This window comes from Acinonyx jubatus, chromosome B1, assembly GCF_027475565.1.
Source record: "Acinonyx jubatus isolate Ajub_Pintada_27869175 chromosome B1, VMU_Ajub_asm_v1.0, whole genome shotgun sequence".
Classification (NCBI taxonomy): Eukaryota; Metazoa; Chordata; class Mammalia; order Carnivora; family Felidae; genus Acinonyx; species Acinonyx jubatus.
The window spans coordinates 108,863,521-108,881,324 of record NC_069382.1 but is presented as its reverse complement, the minus strand read 5'-3'; the positions used below and the strand labels follow the sequence as shown (position 1 = coordinate 108,881,324).

The window sequence follows — 17,804 nt, the reverse complement described above, 5'->3', positions numbered from 1 at the left end:
ATAGTTCTACTGTGAACCTGTTTATATACACAGCCTTTTCCCCTTTTGAACTATTTCCTAGATCTGGGGTTAGTGGGCCAAAGGGTGTGGATATTTTTATGGTGCTGAATATGTACTGCCAAAAAAATGTTATCAGTCTGCAGTGCTAATGGCAATAGCTGAGTTTAATCGCTCCCCTAAGGCATTATCCATATTAGGTTCAATTCAATATTTTAAAAATTGCTAACATATATTAAGTGGTACTGTATAATTATTTACATGTCCTTTTTCCCCCCTCTACTAGTGAATTAGGATAGCCTTCTCAATTTTTTTTTTCTTTTAAACAAAACACAACTCTTAATCTCCATTCCTACTGTAGGGAAAGAACTCAGCAGTGCATATAGATGCAAAGTCACACCAGAAGAGAATAAAACAGTGTTAAGGTAACCAAATTAGACCCTAGTTGGAGTCCACTCATACTAAGGCCCACATTAGCAAACCAAACCTTAACTAAATTTCTATGCTTGCCTCTCCCAAGAAACGAAGGCCTAGATCAACCAGTCAGCACTTGCCTACACAACACAAGTTACCTAGCCCAGCTCCAAACTTCCCTTTGCTCCAGTCAGCAAATGCCCAGTATAACTTTCTTGTTCCTGCTCACTTTGGTCTATAGAACTCTCTTGAATTGAATAATTCTTTGAAACTCCTTTCCAACTAGTAGGCTGGATGCTGCTCAATTCATAAATTTCTGAATAAAGCCAATAAGATCCTTAAAATCTACTTGGTTGAATTTTGTTCTTTAACAACAGAAAGCTTAAAAATTAATTCCAAGAAGAAGGACAAATTTCTCCTCCTCTGACTCATAGTGGACTCTGGGAATGCTAGAGAGCACTGAGCAAGTATTGCTTCAACATCTCTCCAATGGAGCTTCCTGAAATTGAAAGAATGCTAAAGACAGTGAGTGTTCTCAAATAAGTTCCTTTTCCTTTAAATTCACATATATCAGGGCACCTGGGTGGTTCAGTCAGTTAAGCATCTGACTTCAGCTCAGGTCATGATCTCATGGTTCCTGGGTTCGAGCCCCATGTCAGGCTCTGTGCTGACAGCTCAGAGCCTGGAGCCTGCTTCTTATTCTGTGTCTCCCTCTCTCTCTCCCCCGCCACCCCCTTTCAAAAATAAACAAACATTAAATTTTTTTTAATGAATTCATATATATCAATCCAGAAACCATACTTTTGCCTGGGATTTGGGTAAGATTCCAAACATCTCAAAAATAATTCCCCATACTGAAGGCTCTGCTAAACAAAAAAGCACATAAAAAATCATATAATAAGCAAAAATTAGAACACAGGAAACATAAATTAACATTACAGTAATGTGAAAAACAAACTAAAAATGAAGTTTTCACAAATAACTGCACTTGTTTTTCTAAGATTATATTGCTGAATGAGTGCAGATCACTCTGATTTGTTCATTTTTCTTTCTGGAAAGACATCCAAAAAGAGTGGAAGAACATTAAAAAATAAGACATTAAAGGTGTGAAAGTGACAGATTAAAAGTCCTTGTTCCCACAGCAACTGCACAAGACACATTTGTACTACATAGGCTACTCCTTAGACAGGCATCAATTTCTTGCCACTTATTATTTCCCGGGAAAACACAAGATAAATACAATAACAAAATCACAACTAAAGTACACACAATTTGAAACCAACATGTCATAGTTGTCTAGGTAATAGCAAATATATTTGCCATGGGAAACTGGCAATAATAGCTTTATATGTATATTATCCTTATTTTGCAGCCCAGTGAAAGTAGCCCTCCCCAATATGATCAAAGTATAGATCAAAGTGTGTTATATGTGATATAACCTAAATAATGTCTTTTTCACAAAATGCTACTATAAGACTTTTTTTTAAAGAAGTGATTCCCTAAATCTCCAGGAAAGACCGAAGTCTCTATGAACAGAAGATTCACAGGTCAAAGGGAAACTCATTCACTAAATGAAAGGTAGACAACACTAAGAAAACATTGTAACATCAGTTATGGGCAAGAATGAGAAGATTCTGACCAGCCTCTGGTGGAAGTTCTTGGCTTTTGCCAGATAAGCAGACTAGAATTTGAAAAAGAATAAAATGGAAGCTTCTTAAGAGTAGGGATCTCAATCTAGGGCCGAATGCCTAGTGGTTTTCAGTAAATACTTGTTAAATGACTGAATATAATTCTCCAAGAAGCCTGAATCTCTGAAAGGCCAGATAGTATATTCTAGACTAAATGACTTGTGTAAGACTTGACCCTCAAGTTGAACAAAACTAAGCTCTATATTACTCTTTTTACTGCTCTGCTATACATACGCAGTGCCTTCTGAGTCCTCATGCATTTAAGGAATTTCTGTTCATTCTGTAGCCTGACTGAAGAGTGCATAGCTGCTTGATTTATCACATTATCAGACACAAACAGAAACAGGGAGAACCTCAACATGTGCTTTAAGCTCCAAAGAGTTGGCAATAAAAGGTTGATGCTCTCTGTGCCCCAGTATATAATCATAAAGCTTTTCATAAAAAATACATAAGGCCACTTTCTTTAAGAAACACTACTAAAAGCCAAAGCAAAATTTCAAGAATGAAAATGTTGTCATTAGAGAAAAGCAATGAGGCCCATCAGGAATGTTTTTGGCTTCCCATGGTGACATTTGTTTCTGATTATATATATAATATTAAATACTTTCTTCTGGGTTTTTAAAGGCTTTTAAGACAAGAAATAAACCAAATTCATTTTCTTTGTAATTTGTGATATCCAAAGGCATATTTTCTAGTTTCTATAGTCCTGATCCCCAAAAACAGGAAGTAAGTTTTTAAGCCTTTTAAGTTTCTATTTTAATTCCCTCTCTGGGCCTGAAGACATTTTAATAGAAGATCCCAAATAACTCTTATTCTTCTCCATACATAGGCGTATCATTTTCCATTGACAAATAGCCTGATATTTTATCTATACAATAGTCTATCATTTTCTCAAAGAACAGATAAAAGATATAAAATTTGTTTTTAAATGCTCATCGATTTCCCTTCAACAAAATGGGTAAGGTAGTTTAATATGTGTTTTCTAACACCACCAAGCAATTAACTCAGTTCTGACACTATCGACCTGAAGATAAGATCACAGAGCTCACACCTTAAGAGCTCAGTGCCACAGACTGCCCTCCTTTTGATGCCAACTGCAAGTCCAGGTTGTTACCTGCGCTTCTGACCAGCTGGCTCCAAATTGGAGGTTTCCATGACCCCAACCTCACTTCAGTTAATTTGCTGGAACAGTTCACAGAACACAGAGGAACTTTTACTAGCTTATTATAAAGGATAATGTAAAGGGTAATATAAAGGATACAGATGGACAGCCAGATGTAGAGGTACATAGGGCAAGATATATCAGAAAGGGCACTGAGCTTCCATGTTCTCTGTGCGAACCACTCACCTTGCAAATCGAAATCTTTACAAGCTCACAAGCTCTCGGAACCTCTGTCCTTTTGGGCTTCCATGGAGGCTTCTATCTAGACGTGATAGATTAAATCATTGACCACCATTGATTGATTCAACTTCCAACACCTCTCTACCCTCCTCCAGTTCAGGGGGTGGGACTAAAAGTTCTAAGCCTCTAATTACCAGGTCTATTATCCTGGCAACTAGCCCCCCACCCACACTTAACTAGGGGCTTTCCAAAAGTTTTCTCATTAGCATAACAAAAGACACGTTACTGCTCTCCCCACTTAGGAAATTCCAAGGTTTTAGGAGCTTTGTGACCAGATTGGGATGAAAACCAAATACATGGTTGACCCTTGAATGACACAGGTTTCAACTGTGCAGGTCTACTTATCTGTGGATTCTTTATGGTACTATCAGGTATTTTCTCTTCCCTATGATTTTCTTAGTAACATATTCTTTTTATAGTGTACTTTATTGTAAGGATACAGCATATAATATGTATAATGTACAAAATATGCTAATCAACTATTTGTGTTGGCTTCCAGTCAACACGAGGCTATTAGTAATTAAGTTTTGGAGGAGTCAAAAATTATACATGAATTTTTGTGCAGGTCAGTGTCCCTAAGCCCTGCGTCCTTCCAGGGTCAACTGTATTATTTATTATAAATCACAATATCACAGGTAGTAAGGAAAAGATTTATAAATTAGTTGTACCCCCCTTACCATCCACTAAAAGAGACAGACATATTCTTGCCCATTTATAGAAATATACACAAAGGCAGATACACTACCAAATGCTCCCAAGACTCCAACAACCAACAGAGAAACGCTTAACAGAGACAAAGACGCCGACCTTCAGAGAGATACAAGACGGGAGCCAAAAGGAACAAAAGAGGCAGAGAAGTGTGTATTACTTGCACAGGATGCACCGCTACTCAGGACAGGCATGCAGCAGCACAGCCAGGCACAGCCCCAGGGCCACGCAAGAACAGAGGTACCCCACTGGAGCGTGACTGTGTGTCACACACACACCCAAACGCACACGTGCTCTCTCCTTCACAGTCTCTTACATACACACACTTTCTCTCTCACACACTCCTTTCCTAACACTTTCACACACACATACACACCCTGTCACACACATACAATCTCTTCCAATTTGTTATGTAGTACATAATCACTCTCACACCCTCTAACAGTCTCACACACACAATCTCATACACACACAGACTCTCACACAATCTCACACACATACATAGTCTGCTAATGTACATAGTCACACACACACACACACACACACACACACACAGAGTCTTACAAACGCGCGCCAACACGCACACATCCCGTCTTAGGTCGCACGCGCGCGCGCGCGCCCCCGCTGGCTCCGCCCCCCGTCGTGGCCCCTCCCCCGGGTGCGCTCCGCCCCCGGGGCCGGGGCCTGGGCGGGGCGAGCCGGTGACAGGAGAGGCCGGGCTGGGCTGGTACTTCTGGCACCCTGGCCGGCGGGGCGCGCTCGGGAGGCTCCTGTCTGTGGCAGCGCGGCCGATCTCAGGGCGGCCCTCGTCTGACGGCCGCTGCCTGGCGTTTCACGTTTGGCCCCTCCGGCGGCCGTCCCGGCGGCGGGAGTTGGCTACGGGATGTGCTCGGCCGGGGAGCTGCTTGGCAGCGGCAGCGGCGGGGAGCGCGACGAGAACGGGGACGCACTGGCGGAGCGGCCGGCGGCGGGGACGGAGAGGGAGCCCGGGGCGAGCCCGCGGCGGCGCGGGCAGCGGCCGCTGGCGGAGCGCGAGCAGGTGAGTGGGGAGGGGTGGCGCGGCCCGGCCGGTTTCCCGAGCCCCACCCGGCGGCGGAGGGAAGTGGGCGGGCGGGCGGCGCCTGTGCTCTGCTCGGCGCGGGGCGCTGGTGGCCGCAGCGTTCGGGAGAGCTTCCCCGAGGAGAGGTTAGACGGCGCGCTCGGGGCCGGACTGCGGGGTCGTGCGCCAGCGGTGTGGCCGGTGCCCTGGGATCGCGTGCCTGCCGGGGTCAGCGCGGCCCTTCCCCAGCTGTCGGGCAGAGGAGGCTCGGGCTGGCGCCCAGGGCTCTGGGGAAGTACCCTCCATAACGGTCACTAATCCCAAAGCCCTACATGTAAACACTTTTTTTTTCAACTTCAAGTCCATACCCCCGTGCTGTGCGGTAGGGGACAGCTGGTCCCTTCCTGCCCTCCATCTTGGCATTTCTGAACACACACCTAGCGCCTCTGAAAGGTGTGGGTGTATTTCTCTAGATGTGCAATCAGTGTCTGACGGCATGTGTAGGAGCGAGTATTACAATAGCTATCTTGACGGGGACTCTCCAAGAGCAGGTTCTTCACATGAACACAGATGAGATCTAAACTCCATGCTAAAAGTGAAAAAGCAAGAAAACTGCTTTCAGTTCGTACCAAAGGGAAAGAAGTACTAAGAGTCCAGCTTTCATAAGGGAAAGGAGAAGTTGGGTAATTTTTGAAACTCTCTGAATTTGTTCTCATTAAATGGAGTATGATAATAGGCATTACAACATATCAGATGTCTTCAAGATTAGGCAAGAAATTTAATCAAAGAAGCTGAATTACATGGAGGATAGCTTTTCACCAGCAAAGACAGTAATTAGACCTTCAAAAATAACTGAGATAAGCCAACCTGCGGAATCACATTAAGGAGCAGGAATTCAGATGATTATTTGCCTTTACTACAGCCTAATTACTGTTGGGACAATCCGTTGATGCCTGTCCCCTCTTGTTATTCTTCTCCATCTGTCCTTTTTGTCACATTTCACAAACTCCAGTGTCATCACCAAATGCATTAATAGATAAAGTATAACTTCTAGTATTTCAACATTGCATTTAGAAAACAGAAATACCGGGGCGCCTGGGTGGCTCAGTCAGTTAAGCGTGGGACATCGGCTCAGGTCACGATCTCACAGTCTGTGAGTTTGAGCCCCGCGTGGGCTCTGTGCTGACAGCTCAGAGGCTGGAGCCTGCTTCAGATTCTGTGTCTCCCTCTCTCTCTGCCCCTGCCCCACTCACGCTCTGTCTGTCTCTCTCAAAAATAAATAAACATTGAAAACATTTAAAAATAAAGAAAACAGAAGTACCAATGTGTGGCACATACAAAATATGCCTTGGCGTTAGTCTTGCTCACCATGTGGAAGTGCAATTTTTCATCCTAATGCCAATATAAGAGATGGCATGGTGACTGAAGCAAATAATTGGTCGCTAGGAGATCTTCCTGATTCCCTTCCTAGTGCCCCCCTCTAACGGTACCATGACTCAGTAGCTAACGGGTTTGGTTTCCTCTTGCTTTAGTTGTTCATCTAGAAAAGTGAAGAAAACAGCAACAGGAACTCCATTGGTGGCGGTGCTAAGGCAGGTACATTTGACTGAGGTTCTCAAAGTAAATTTTCAAATGATTATAAGGGAGCGTGTCAAACATTACTTCATTTACACTTCTGTGGATTTCACGTCATCAGTATCTCTGGTCTTACCAAAATTGCTTATGGTACAAAGAAAAAGGATGAAACAAACAAAAAAAAACCCGAAACATGTAGCCTAGAAAACATGTATCTTACCACTTTGCATACCTGCTTCTGTCATTGCCTGTCATGGAAATTTGCTTTCCTGTACTCCTTTGAAATGTTTGAAAATATTACTATTATTTTTAATGTTTATTTATTTTTGAGACAGTGAGGGAGACAGAGTGTGAGCAGAGAAGAGGCAGAGAGAGCAGGAGACAAAGAATCCGAAGCAGACTCCAGACTCTGAGCTGTCAGCCCAAGAGCCCTACATGGGGTGTGAACCCACGAACAGTGAGATCATGACCTGAGCCGAAGTTGAATGCTTAACTGACTGAACCACCCAGGTGCCCCTGGAAATATTATATTTTATTAGATGATATATTTCTGTACTGTAAGCCTACATACCTAGTAATTGAAAATTAACTTGAGATATGCACTTACCCCTATATCAGCACCAAAAAAAACAACTTCTTATCAAGACACCAAAAATGAATGAAAAATTGGGGCAACACAACCCATTGGTGTAAGAAGCAAGCTTTTGTGATAAATCATTTATTGATAATATGATTGCCAAGCTTGTTTTCTTTTCTTTTTTTTTTCTCAAGTCCTGCCAATGAAATTTAAATTTTTATGCATTCCCTTTTAATGATGGTAACCACCAATATAAAAATACCTGAGGGATGGGGCGCCTGGTGGCTCAGTCTGTTAAGCATCTGACTCTTGATTTCGGCTCAGGTCATGATCTCGTGGTCCATGAGTTTGAGCCCCACATCGGGCTCTGTGCTGACAGCTCAGAGCCTGGAGCCTGATTCAGATTCTGTGTCTCCCTCTCTCTCTGCCCCTCCCCTGCTCACGTTTTGTCTCTCTTTCTCTCAAAAATAAATAAACTTAAAAAAAAAAACTTGAGGGAGAGATAAATGATTTCTGTGACTATAAAACATATCCTAAGAAGTTGTTTCATTTAGTTTTTCTTTAGGGGATGGTATGTGTTTGCTATTTTCAGGGCACATGGACTCCAAATTACAAACAGAATTTTTTGAAAATTTGGTTTGTAAACTAGTGATTTGGAATTGAAAATGAATTTTTCCACAGAAACAATGATATGAACAGAAACAAAACCAAAACTAATTAGCTGGAAATGAGGCAGAGGCCACCTTCCTAGTGTCTTTTCTGCTTAGCACACTCACTTGGTGTTCCACGGTCCTAGTCCTATGGCTGTTGAGGGACAGACAATTGGCAGCATCAGTGGCTGTGGCGGCAGCAGTCACCATGGAGGCGCCTTTCTATCTGGATCAAGGCCGTGGTGGTGTGTGTGCTCTTGAACACAGTACCTCCAGAAGGCGCCTGACTTTTGCTCTTTCAGCTCTTTCAGTGAGTTTTTTCAGTCCCTAATTTTTTTGTATGAAATTCCTTCCTGTCTCTATTTTCCTCACAGAGTTTCGCCCTTACTTGATAATTTGATGAAGCAGATTTCTTCCATTAGCTATTCCCCAGGCTAAAGGTTCCTCCACATGCATCCTTTCCTTCACTGATTTTTCTTTCCACTTCTGGCTGAAAGGCTCATGCCCTTCCCTCAGTTGGAAGGCTCTTGTAGCACCTTTAACCATACAAATCCTATCTTTGGCTCATCCTGTGATACCAGCTCAGAATGTTATCTATATCTTGGCATTATTACATGTAATACTGAAATATTGGTATTAATATAGATATTTTCCTAATAACTAAGATATTGTCCCAGCATTTTTTTTTTTTTTTTTTTTTTTTTTTTTTTTTTTTTTTTTTTTTACTATTTGTCCTTAAATGCCGCTTTACCTGAGAGGAAACTAAGTTTCCTCTGTCCTTCTGGCCTGAGTCTCTCCAGGTAGGATGATTGACAAAGGAGGCCTCCACTGGAAAGAATAAAACGAGTCCTTTAGATGAAGCAACTGTGTCAAGCTTGAAGTAGGAGTCAGGCATCTAAGAGATAAGCAAGGGAGAGAGGCAAAATGCCCAAGGGGTTAAAGGGACATGGTGTAACTATCCCACGTGTGTTCATTTTGCGCACGAAAGATGATTCAAGTATGTTAATGACTGTGAACGTCAGGTGGCTCTTTATAAGAGAGTCTCTGATCTGCTGCATAGCTGAAAGGCTGAACATCTCCAGTCCTTTTATTAGATGCTTACAGCGTGAATAGCATCTGCTTTCAGATGTGGCAGTTCACAGCCTGAATAACCTAAGATGGCCCTGCTTACCTCCTAGAGCATAGAGATCCCATTATCCTCCAACTGACTTTAGAAACATTATCTTTAGCTCTAAGATCTTTCTTTATGATTGTGAAAGTAATGTACTCTGGGAAATGTAGGAATATAAAAAAAAATCTAAGGAAGAAGACAAAAACATTTAACATCCCAGTCCGAGTAACATTTTGTTAAAAAATATCAAACACTAAAAAAAAAATATATCTCAAACATTTGGTATTAGTACATTTACCTCTCTCTTTTTCTCTCACATATTACCATACTCGTATATATACACACATATATTTTTTAGCATGTTTTAGTGTAATTGAATTTGCTTTCTTGTTTCAACAATTTAGCATGCTGTGTAATTTTCCCATGTTATCAAAAATTATTTGTAAAAACTATTTTTAGGGCTGTCTAAGAGTCCACTTCTCAACTACTGTGCTTTTAAGTTGTTTTAAACTTTCTTCTATAAAAATGCTGCAATGAAAATCTTTGCTTGTAAATCTTCAACATTCTAACGTGCAATAGATTCCTAGAAATGGAAGAAGTAGGTCAATGAGTCAAACTCTTTGAAGCTTCTTGTAACATTCTAAAAGGTTGCATTCAAGAAAGGTCACACCAATGTACACTTCCAGTATTGGTGTGTGAGAGCACTGATTGGAAACCATCCATGCCTGTAATGAATAGTATAATTTATGGATTAATCTTTGCCAAGTCAGTAGGCCAAAATTATCTTATGTTGTAAGATCTTGCTAGAGAGGTTTACTAAACCTTTCATATATTTATTGAGCAGTTTTATTTCTTTTTAATCACGTTCTTTGAACTTTTTTGACACTATTATAAGGTGTTAATCTCTTATTTCACATTGATTAAAAATATTTTCTCTGTTTACAATTTACTTTATAATTTTGTTTATGATTTTTTTGATTTAGAAATGCTTTAAATTTTTATTAGCTAAAGGAATTTATTTTAGTAATTTCATACACATCAATCACACACACACACACACACACATAATATATACATGTCTATATCTGTTTAGAACATTCTTTCTAATCCTACAATCAGTTAAATATCCACCAATATTTTCATGTGTGTATGTGTGTATCAATGATTTTATTTTTCTATTTCTATGTGCTTATTCTGTTTAGAATAACTTTATGTGTTCTGTGAGGTATGGAGCTAATCTGTTTTTTCTCCCAGTCATTGAATATTCCAATTTCTCCCTGGCTTTACAATCCTATATAATAGTTATAAATACTAAAATCTATATTAAACTTATATTTTTGTTGGTATTGTGAATGGGATTTTTTTTCCACAAATCATTCTTTTGCTGCTGGTTTCTAGCTACTGGTTATATATATTTAGTTTTTAATTAGCTACTTTCCTAAATTATTTTATTAATTCTAATGCTAATAAATACTAGTATCCCTTAGACTTCATTCTTTTGCATCTTCTAGGTATATAATCATCCAGTCTATAGATAAGGTTGATTTTGCTTCCTTTCAAATAGTAATGTTTCATTTCTATTTCTTGCCTTTCTGATGCCTAGAACTTTCAGATCAATACTGGTTCATAGATATGTAGGTGAATAAATGAAGAAATCTTTATAAAAGCACTTAAGTATTTGCCAGAGTTTGTGCTACAGGATTATCTGTTAAAAAAAAAAAAAAACAACTTCAGCAGAAAGAAGCCTTATGCTTTCTCTTTGATCTATTAAAACTATGGCCAACAGGACAGATTCTAGACCCAGAATACCTGGGTTTGAATCCTAACTTTGCCACTTACTAACTATAGCTTTGGGCAAGTTAATTATCCTCTCCAGGCTTCAGTTTCTTCATCTGTATAAAAGGAATAATAGTTGTATCAATCTTATAGGATTGTTGGGAGGATTACATGAGTTAATAATGTGTGGAAAGTGCTTAAAGCAGTCCTTAGCACATAATAACCATGTAATTGTTAGCTTTGGGACCTAATTTTCAACTGGAACCCACACTGAAAAGAAATCTAAGAAATGTTGTTCTCAATTTTTCTAGCTTCTGCATTTAGAAAGTCACCCTAGGAGGAAGTTGCTCCTCAGTTTTAATGTGTATTCAGATCATCTCTTGTTGAATGCAGATTGTGATTTCTTTGCTCTCGGTGAGGCCTAAGATTATGCATGTCTAACAAGCACCCAAGTGATGCTGATGCTATGTCCACATGCCACACTTTGAGTGGCAAGGGAATAGAGGATAAGCAAGTCGGTCTACAGTATTCACCATATTTGCCCTTCAACAGAGTAGTAGTAATAGATACATGTAAGAAAGTTATTTAACTATTCCCTAGAAGGGTATATTTGAACTCTTGGTGAGGTGTGAGAGGACAACAGTTGTCCCCCAAACCAGTCATTTGTAATAGATCCCACAACTAACTAGTACTGGACAAGACCAGTACCCAGGTCTCCAATTCCCAAGCCAGTGTTTTTTCTTATATGCAAAGAGGCTTCCCACACAGTGGGAGAACAGTCTCTGATAAATCTGCTCCTCTCCCTTACACTGTGGAGTTCAAACTAGATATTTGTTCATACCTACTTCTTTTCACACTTTAAATTATTTCTTTATATGTGTCTTATTTATTTAACAGAGGAATTTGGTCTTAAGCAATTGTGGGAACTGGTTAAGCAGTCTGTAAGTCTTTTGAATCATGTCTGAATATGACATGACAAGTTATTGAAGTCCACTGGGCAGGCAGTAAGGAAGAAAAGATGGATATAAATAATGGGGAGAAGCGGGAGCAGCCTGGACCCATAAGTGTGCACTGAAACTCCAGGAAAACTGGAACCTTGGCTTTCACTGTGTCCAACCTTGCCAATGTGGGTGACCTGCTAGAGCTAGGGCCTTTTCTCAAGTGACTAAACTCACACATCTGGACGAGGAGTTGGAGAAGCTGGAGGAGCATCTGGGGAAAAGGAAAGCAATTACGGACCCCAGTGCAGCTTTGGGATGAGGCACTCGGTGAGGCAGCAGATCAGCTACAGAGTGGCTGCACCCCCGTGGCCCACCCTAACTTTGTGTTGTGCAAGAATCCCTCAATCATGAAGATTTAGAGCCAGAGTTCACCACCACGTCTCACTGAATGGTGTGTCCTAGAAAGTGGTTCGGTTAACTGGGTGGGGGTGACGCTGGGGAGAAGGATTGAAGAAACTGAATGGTATCCTCCCAAGATTGACAGGGCCATGAGTCAGGAATCACCATCAAGAAAAGCCACGGACATAGCTATGCCTCTCATGAAAATGCAGGTTCTGGTAAAGTAAATCTGGGGTGAGGCCTGAGGTGCTTCCTAATAAGCCCCCAGATGATGCTTACATCGTTGGTGAAGGGAGCATGCTTTGAGTAGCAAGATCTGTTCTCTTTCACACTTTTAAAAGCAGTTTTCAAGCAAGAACTATATTAAGTGTTTATGAGTTTAGTGAATTCAGCCATAAACTTAACCTAATCTTGTTTCCAAGGACATCCAGTCACTAGAGTAACTCAGGGAATAATTTTGCATATGGTAGGCATCTTTTGTTCATTTTTTATCATTATTCAGAGTGAAACCTCTAAATCAGTAGTTTTTAACTGGAGCAGTTTTGCTTGTAGAGGACATTTGGCAATGTCTGTAGACATTTTTCATTGTTAAGACTAGAGGGCTACTACTATTTCTAATTGAAATAGTCCAGGGATGCTGCTAAACATCCTATAATGCACAGAACAGCCACTTACAACAAAGCATTATGTGACCCAAACGTCAATAGTGCCAAAGGTGAGAAACCCCTCTTAAACTGTATTAGGGTTATAGTAGTTTCAGTTGTCAAGAATAATTACTCTGCTAAGAGATATTCCAAATATTGAAGCCTGCATGCCAAACAGGTGGCCCCTGATTATTTCTCTTATCTCTTCTTCCAACAACTTCTCTTAAACAACTTTCTCCATTTTGCTCTCTCTGTTTTCACATCCTTTCTCTGACCCTTTCCTACCACTCATCTCCTTTCTGTCTGTCCATATCGAGTGTCTCATTCTCCCATTGTCTCTTATACATCTCTAGCCATCTCAGCCACTTTCTCTTTTTCTCTGTACATCTCTCTACTACCTCCTTTCCTCTGTAGAAGCTCAGTGTTATGGAACAATGAAAAAGGTTGTGGAGTAGGACAGTTCTAACTGTGAATTCTGACTTTACTATTTTACTAGCCTTATCATTCCTTAGTCCCTCAGAGACAATTTCCTCATTATAACAGATATAATGCCACCTACTTCTTGAAGTTCTTATGAGGATTTGGTAACATTTTGTTCACAAAATACCTAGCATGTAATAGACCCTCAGTGAATATTAGCTCCCTATTTTATCCCCACCTTTCCTCTCATTTTTCTCTGGTTCCCTTCTTATTCCTCTAACCAGACCACATCATAAAACTATATTTTTAGTATATATAATATTCAGGTTTACATAATAAATATTACTTAGATATTGAATAAAGTATTAAGAGTTACTAATCTAAAAATCAAATAAATTAACTGTTTAATTTCTCTAAAAATAAATAACCCGCCAACCTAAATTACATTGCTTTTGGTATAGCTCTTCAGTTGACTTCTTTTTTTTCCTATTGTGATTCATTGGTCCTTCCTGGGAAAAAGAGTATCCACCTTCCTCTATTCAAGTTATTCTCAATTTCCTATTCAATAGAAGTGGTAAAGCAAGAATAAAGGGAAAAACTAGAAGTTCTATGACATTAACCTTGTCCTGAGAGGCCTAAGTAGAAACTCTTTATCTTTATTCCCACCTTCTTTAAGCCTTAGGACACTATCTTCCTTTTCTGCCTTCTCTGGAATTGCAATCTTATCTTGCTGTAGCAGCCTTCAAAAACCTTAGGAGTCCCTATTGGTCACATTTTAGTTCAGTAAGAATATTGTGTGTGTGACGGGGTGTGTGTGTCTGTGTGTGTGTGTGTGTGTGTGTGTTTAAGGGAAATGATAAATAAGACAAGCAAAGAGTAGTTTCATTCCAGCAGCGAAACTGACTTTCTAGTTAACGTGATGCAAAAGACATTTTCCATCTTCTGATCTATTTTTTTTCCCCATATCCAGCGTTTTTTCTCCATCTAACTTCATGGGCAGCTACACTTTATCTTGGCAAAGGAGGAGGAAATGATTGGCTTTATTTGTTCTTGCTGTCTTCTTACAGCATCAACTATAGCTTATCAGAGTTCTGAACAACAAGAAAACACAGTGCAAATGCTTTGAACTTTATGGAAAGTGAAATTATTAAATAAAATTATATTAAAATTGATTAATAAAATTTATAATATATCATATTGTATAATATATGTAAAATAAATAATAAAATTATATACAGTAATAATAAAATTATTATTAATACTTAGTATCTAAACAAAGTGTTAAGGAAATTAAATTTCTATTTGTGGATTTTACTATATTCTCTTTGATATAATATTTACTAACATCTCTGAGATTTTTTTTAATTCTCTTTTTCAACTAATCTGAAAAAAATGATTTTTGTTGTTTTATCTTCTTGCTCAAAATTTTACTTGAACATATGCAGACCATCCAAAGAGGCAGGGAACTTACATCTGTTTCCCATGACCAGCAGATTTCGTCAGTCTGATTGAGTTCAGAATTCCTGATTCCATGGTGCTCAGAAGTAATAACATGTAACAGAACCTATTGTCACTTCTGCAGTTGAGAATTAAAAAGGAAAATCATTTTTAAGGAAAGATGTTTGATTTTGGCTACTTTCAATAGACAAGCTATTCTATCTTGTGGTAACATCTAGCATACCGCCCTGTACATACAAGGTATTCATTGTCACTAGGTAGTTCATAACTTAAAAAATACATAGATTTTAAGAAAAGCACAAAACATAGAAATTTTTACCCTGCAGCTTGAATTAATCATTTTCTTTACTTCATGGCCTAATACTATCTCATGTTCATGCACAGCCCTTTTCTTCTTAATTTTTTTCTTTATGTAACCATTCTCTTCCTCACAACAGGCAACTTTTTTTTAAGTAATTTCTTCCCCCAAGGAGGGGCTCAAATTCACCATCCTGAGATCAAGAGTCACATGCTCTACTGACTTACTGACTGAGCCAGCCTTAAGCAACTTTTTAAATATGTTTGATAGCTTTGGCTGAAATTGTGTGTTATCTTTTTGAATACTTGATGGTTTCATTTGGGTATGTTTGCAACTATGATTTAACATATTGGACCCTAACTCTTGACTATAGAGAACAAACTGATGGTTACCAGAGGTGGGTGGCGGATGGGTGACATGGGTGATCGGGATTAAAGAGTACACTTATCACGATAAGCACTGAGTAATGTACGGATGTGTTAAATCACTATATTGTACTCCGGAAATTAATATAACACTGAGTGTTAACTATACTGGAACTAAAATTTAAAAACTTAATAAAGTAAGTAATAAAATAAAATATTGGATTCCATTTGTTAAAATGAAAATGAATACAAATTTTAGTACTTTTCAGTTTATAATAATTTAATAGACTAATTCAAGAACTACCCGATAGTAAACCTGAAACTAATATGTGTGTCAATTATACTTCAATAATAATTTTAAAAAACAATTTATAGTACTGTACATTAAAAAGGGTGGATTGAACTGTATGTAAATTATACCTTAATAAATCAAACCAACTTAAAATAAAACAAAGAAGATCTAGCTGATATTCTCATTGATTTTTATCTCCTCAAAAAGTTTTTTTTTCCTTTATTGGTTCTATATAATTTAGTAGGAGATAAGTGTAAATAAATGCTATAACTTTGCAGTTAGTTAGAAATGGTAAATAAGTTATAAATCTAATAATAAACATGTTATAAATTATAATATATAATGCTGCAGTTAGGTGAAGTTTTATATGGTTAGTAAATGCTTGTATTTAATGTAATTTTGTGTACATTTTGTAGGAAATAAAAACTGCAATTATATGTAATGTCCAAGGAGCAGGAAAATGTATTGTCTCATTAGAAATACAATAAATGCAATTTAAAACTATTAGGAATTATTTTTCACTAACCAAGTTGTTAAAGATTAAAAAGGTAAATGGTGTGGGTTTAAAGAAATGACATATGACCTAAGAATAAAAGTATAAATTGATTCAGTCTTTCTGGAGGGAAATCTTGTATCAAACCTCACTAGTACATACTATTATTGCCCCCACTTTAACTATGTAAAAACCTTAGCACAGGGAGGTTAAGTAACATATTCAAAGTATCACAGCTAGTAAGTTGCAGACTTGAGATTCAAACCCATGTTTAAAGCCTGAGTTCTTAACCACCAAGCTAGTGTTGGGCCATGAAATCAATTCAGTGGATTGTGAACAGGATAAGATAGATTTTAAAAAGTGTTAGAATCTATCACACATGCTATGCACGTCCTTTTGTAGAACTTTATATGTACTGGGTCAAGGTATAAAATACATTTCTAACATGGATCACAAGTCAAGATCAAGATCATAGCCACCTTAATTCTGTCTCATGGCCTTTGCCTGGACTCTTTGCCCCAAATCTTCCTTTGACAGATCTTATGTCATCAACCTGTTACCTCTCCAAGATCCCAGCTCTGCTTGCCGTGTACAAAGAACCTCTGACCCAACCCAACTTCCTCTATTCCACTATTCTGTTGTATGTTCCTTATAGCTCTTCTCACTATTTGAAATTGTGTTAATAATTTGTCTGTTAAAGTGTTTATTCTCTGCTGCTTTCCACTCCCCGCCCCCATTGGCTCACAGAAAAACATGAGAGCAGAGATCACATTATATGGCAAATGCTTCAATTATTTTGGCATCCCTAAGGTATAGTACATAGTCTATAAAAACTTCTACCGAAAACAACGCTGCTGGTAAAAACTCAATTGATGTCTTTGCTGAAGTAATGTGGCTTCCTAGGGGCAATTATGACAAGACTTCGTTTCGAAAGAGAGAGGACTTTATATATAACAGAAACATACTCTATTGTCAGAATCAACAGAAAAGAAACTAGTAGTGTTAATCGTGCATTGAACTAAGAATCCTGGTAAAATACTTGTAAGAATTTAGGCAAAGATCATGTTCCTTAATATGTTGTATTTTAAGACCACCACACTATCAAGAAAGTGAAAGGCTAATGAACACAGGAAATTAGAATACTAACTGGTATTAACTTATGTAATTAGTCTAAATTTGCAAATTTATTTTTAATTTTTCTTGAGCTCAACATATAAAAGATAAAAGATAATACCCAGAACTAACATAAATTAAAATTCAGATCAGTCATTTCAATAATGGCATTGTTAAAGGATAATTTTCAAAAAAAAAAAAAAAGGTAAAATATAGTGGTCATTAAATATAAAGTGATCACGTTAAGGACTTTACTTAACTCATCATTAATGAGGGACCCAAGCAAATGTTTCACCTGTTTGATTCACAGGTGAAATCAAAGAATTGAAAATGTTTACGGGGAAAAGATATGTTGAAATAAACTTACAAATGGACATGAAACTGCCTTTTTCCCATAGGCAGGGGAGGGAAGACAATTAAAACTCCACAGGAACAGAATTAATT

The 17,804-nt window shown here is 38.5% G+C and overlaps 1 protein-coding gene across 1 annotated transcript in view; it reads left to right on the top strand.

Moving 5' to 3' along the window:
• Positions 1-4,895: 4,895 nt before the first annotated feature.
• The window catches only part of FAM241A (family with sequence similarity 241 member A), a 42,476-nt gene continuing 29,567 nt past the window's right edge, over positions 4,896-17,804 (top strand). Inside the window, exon 1 of the mRNA XM_027062658.1 lies at positions 4,896-5,248. Coding sequence (XP_026918459.1) covers positions 5,093-5,248 — 156 coding nt within the window. The 5' untranslated portion in view covers positions 4,896-5,092. The remainder of the gene's footprint in view (positions 5,249-17,804) is intronic.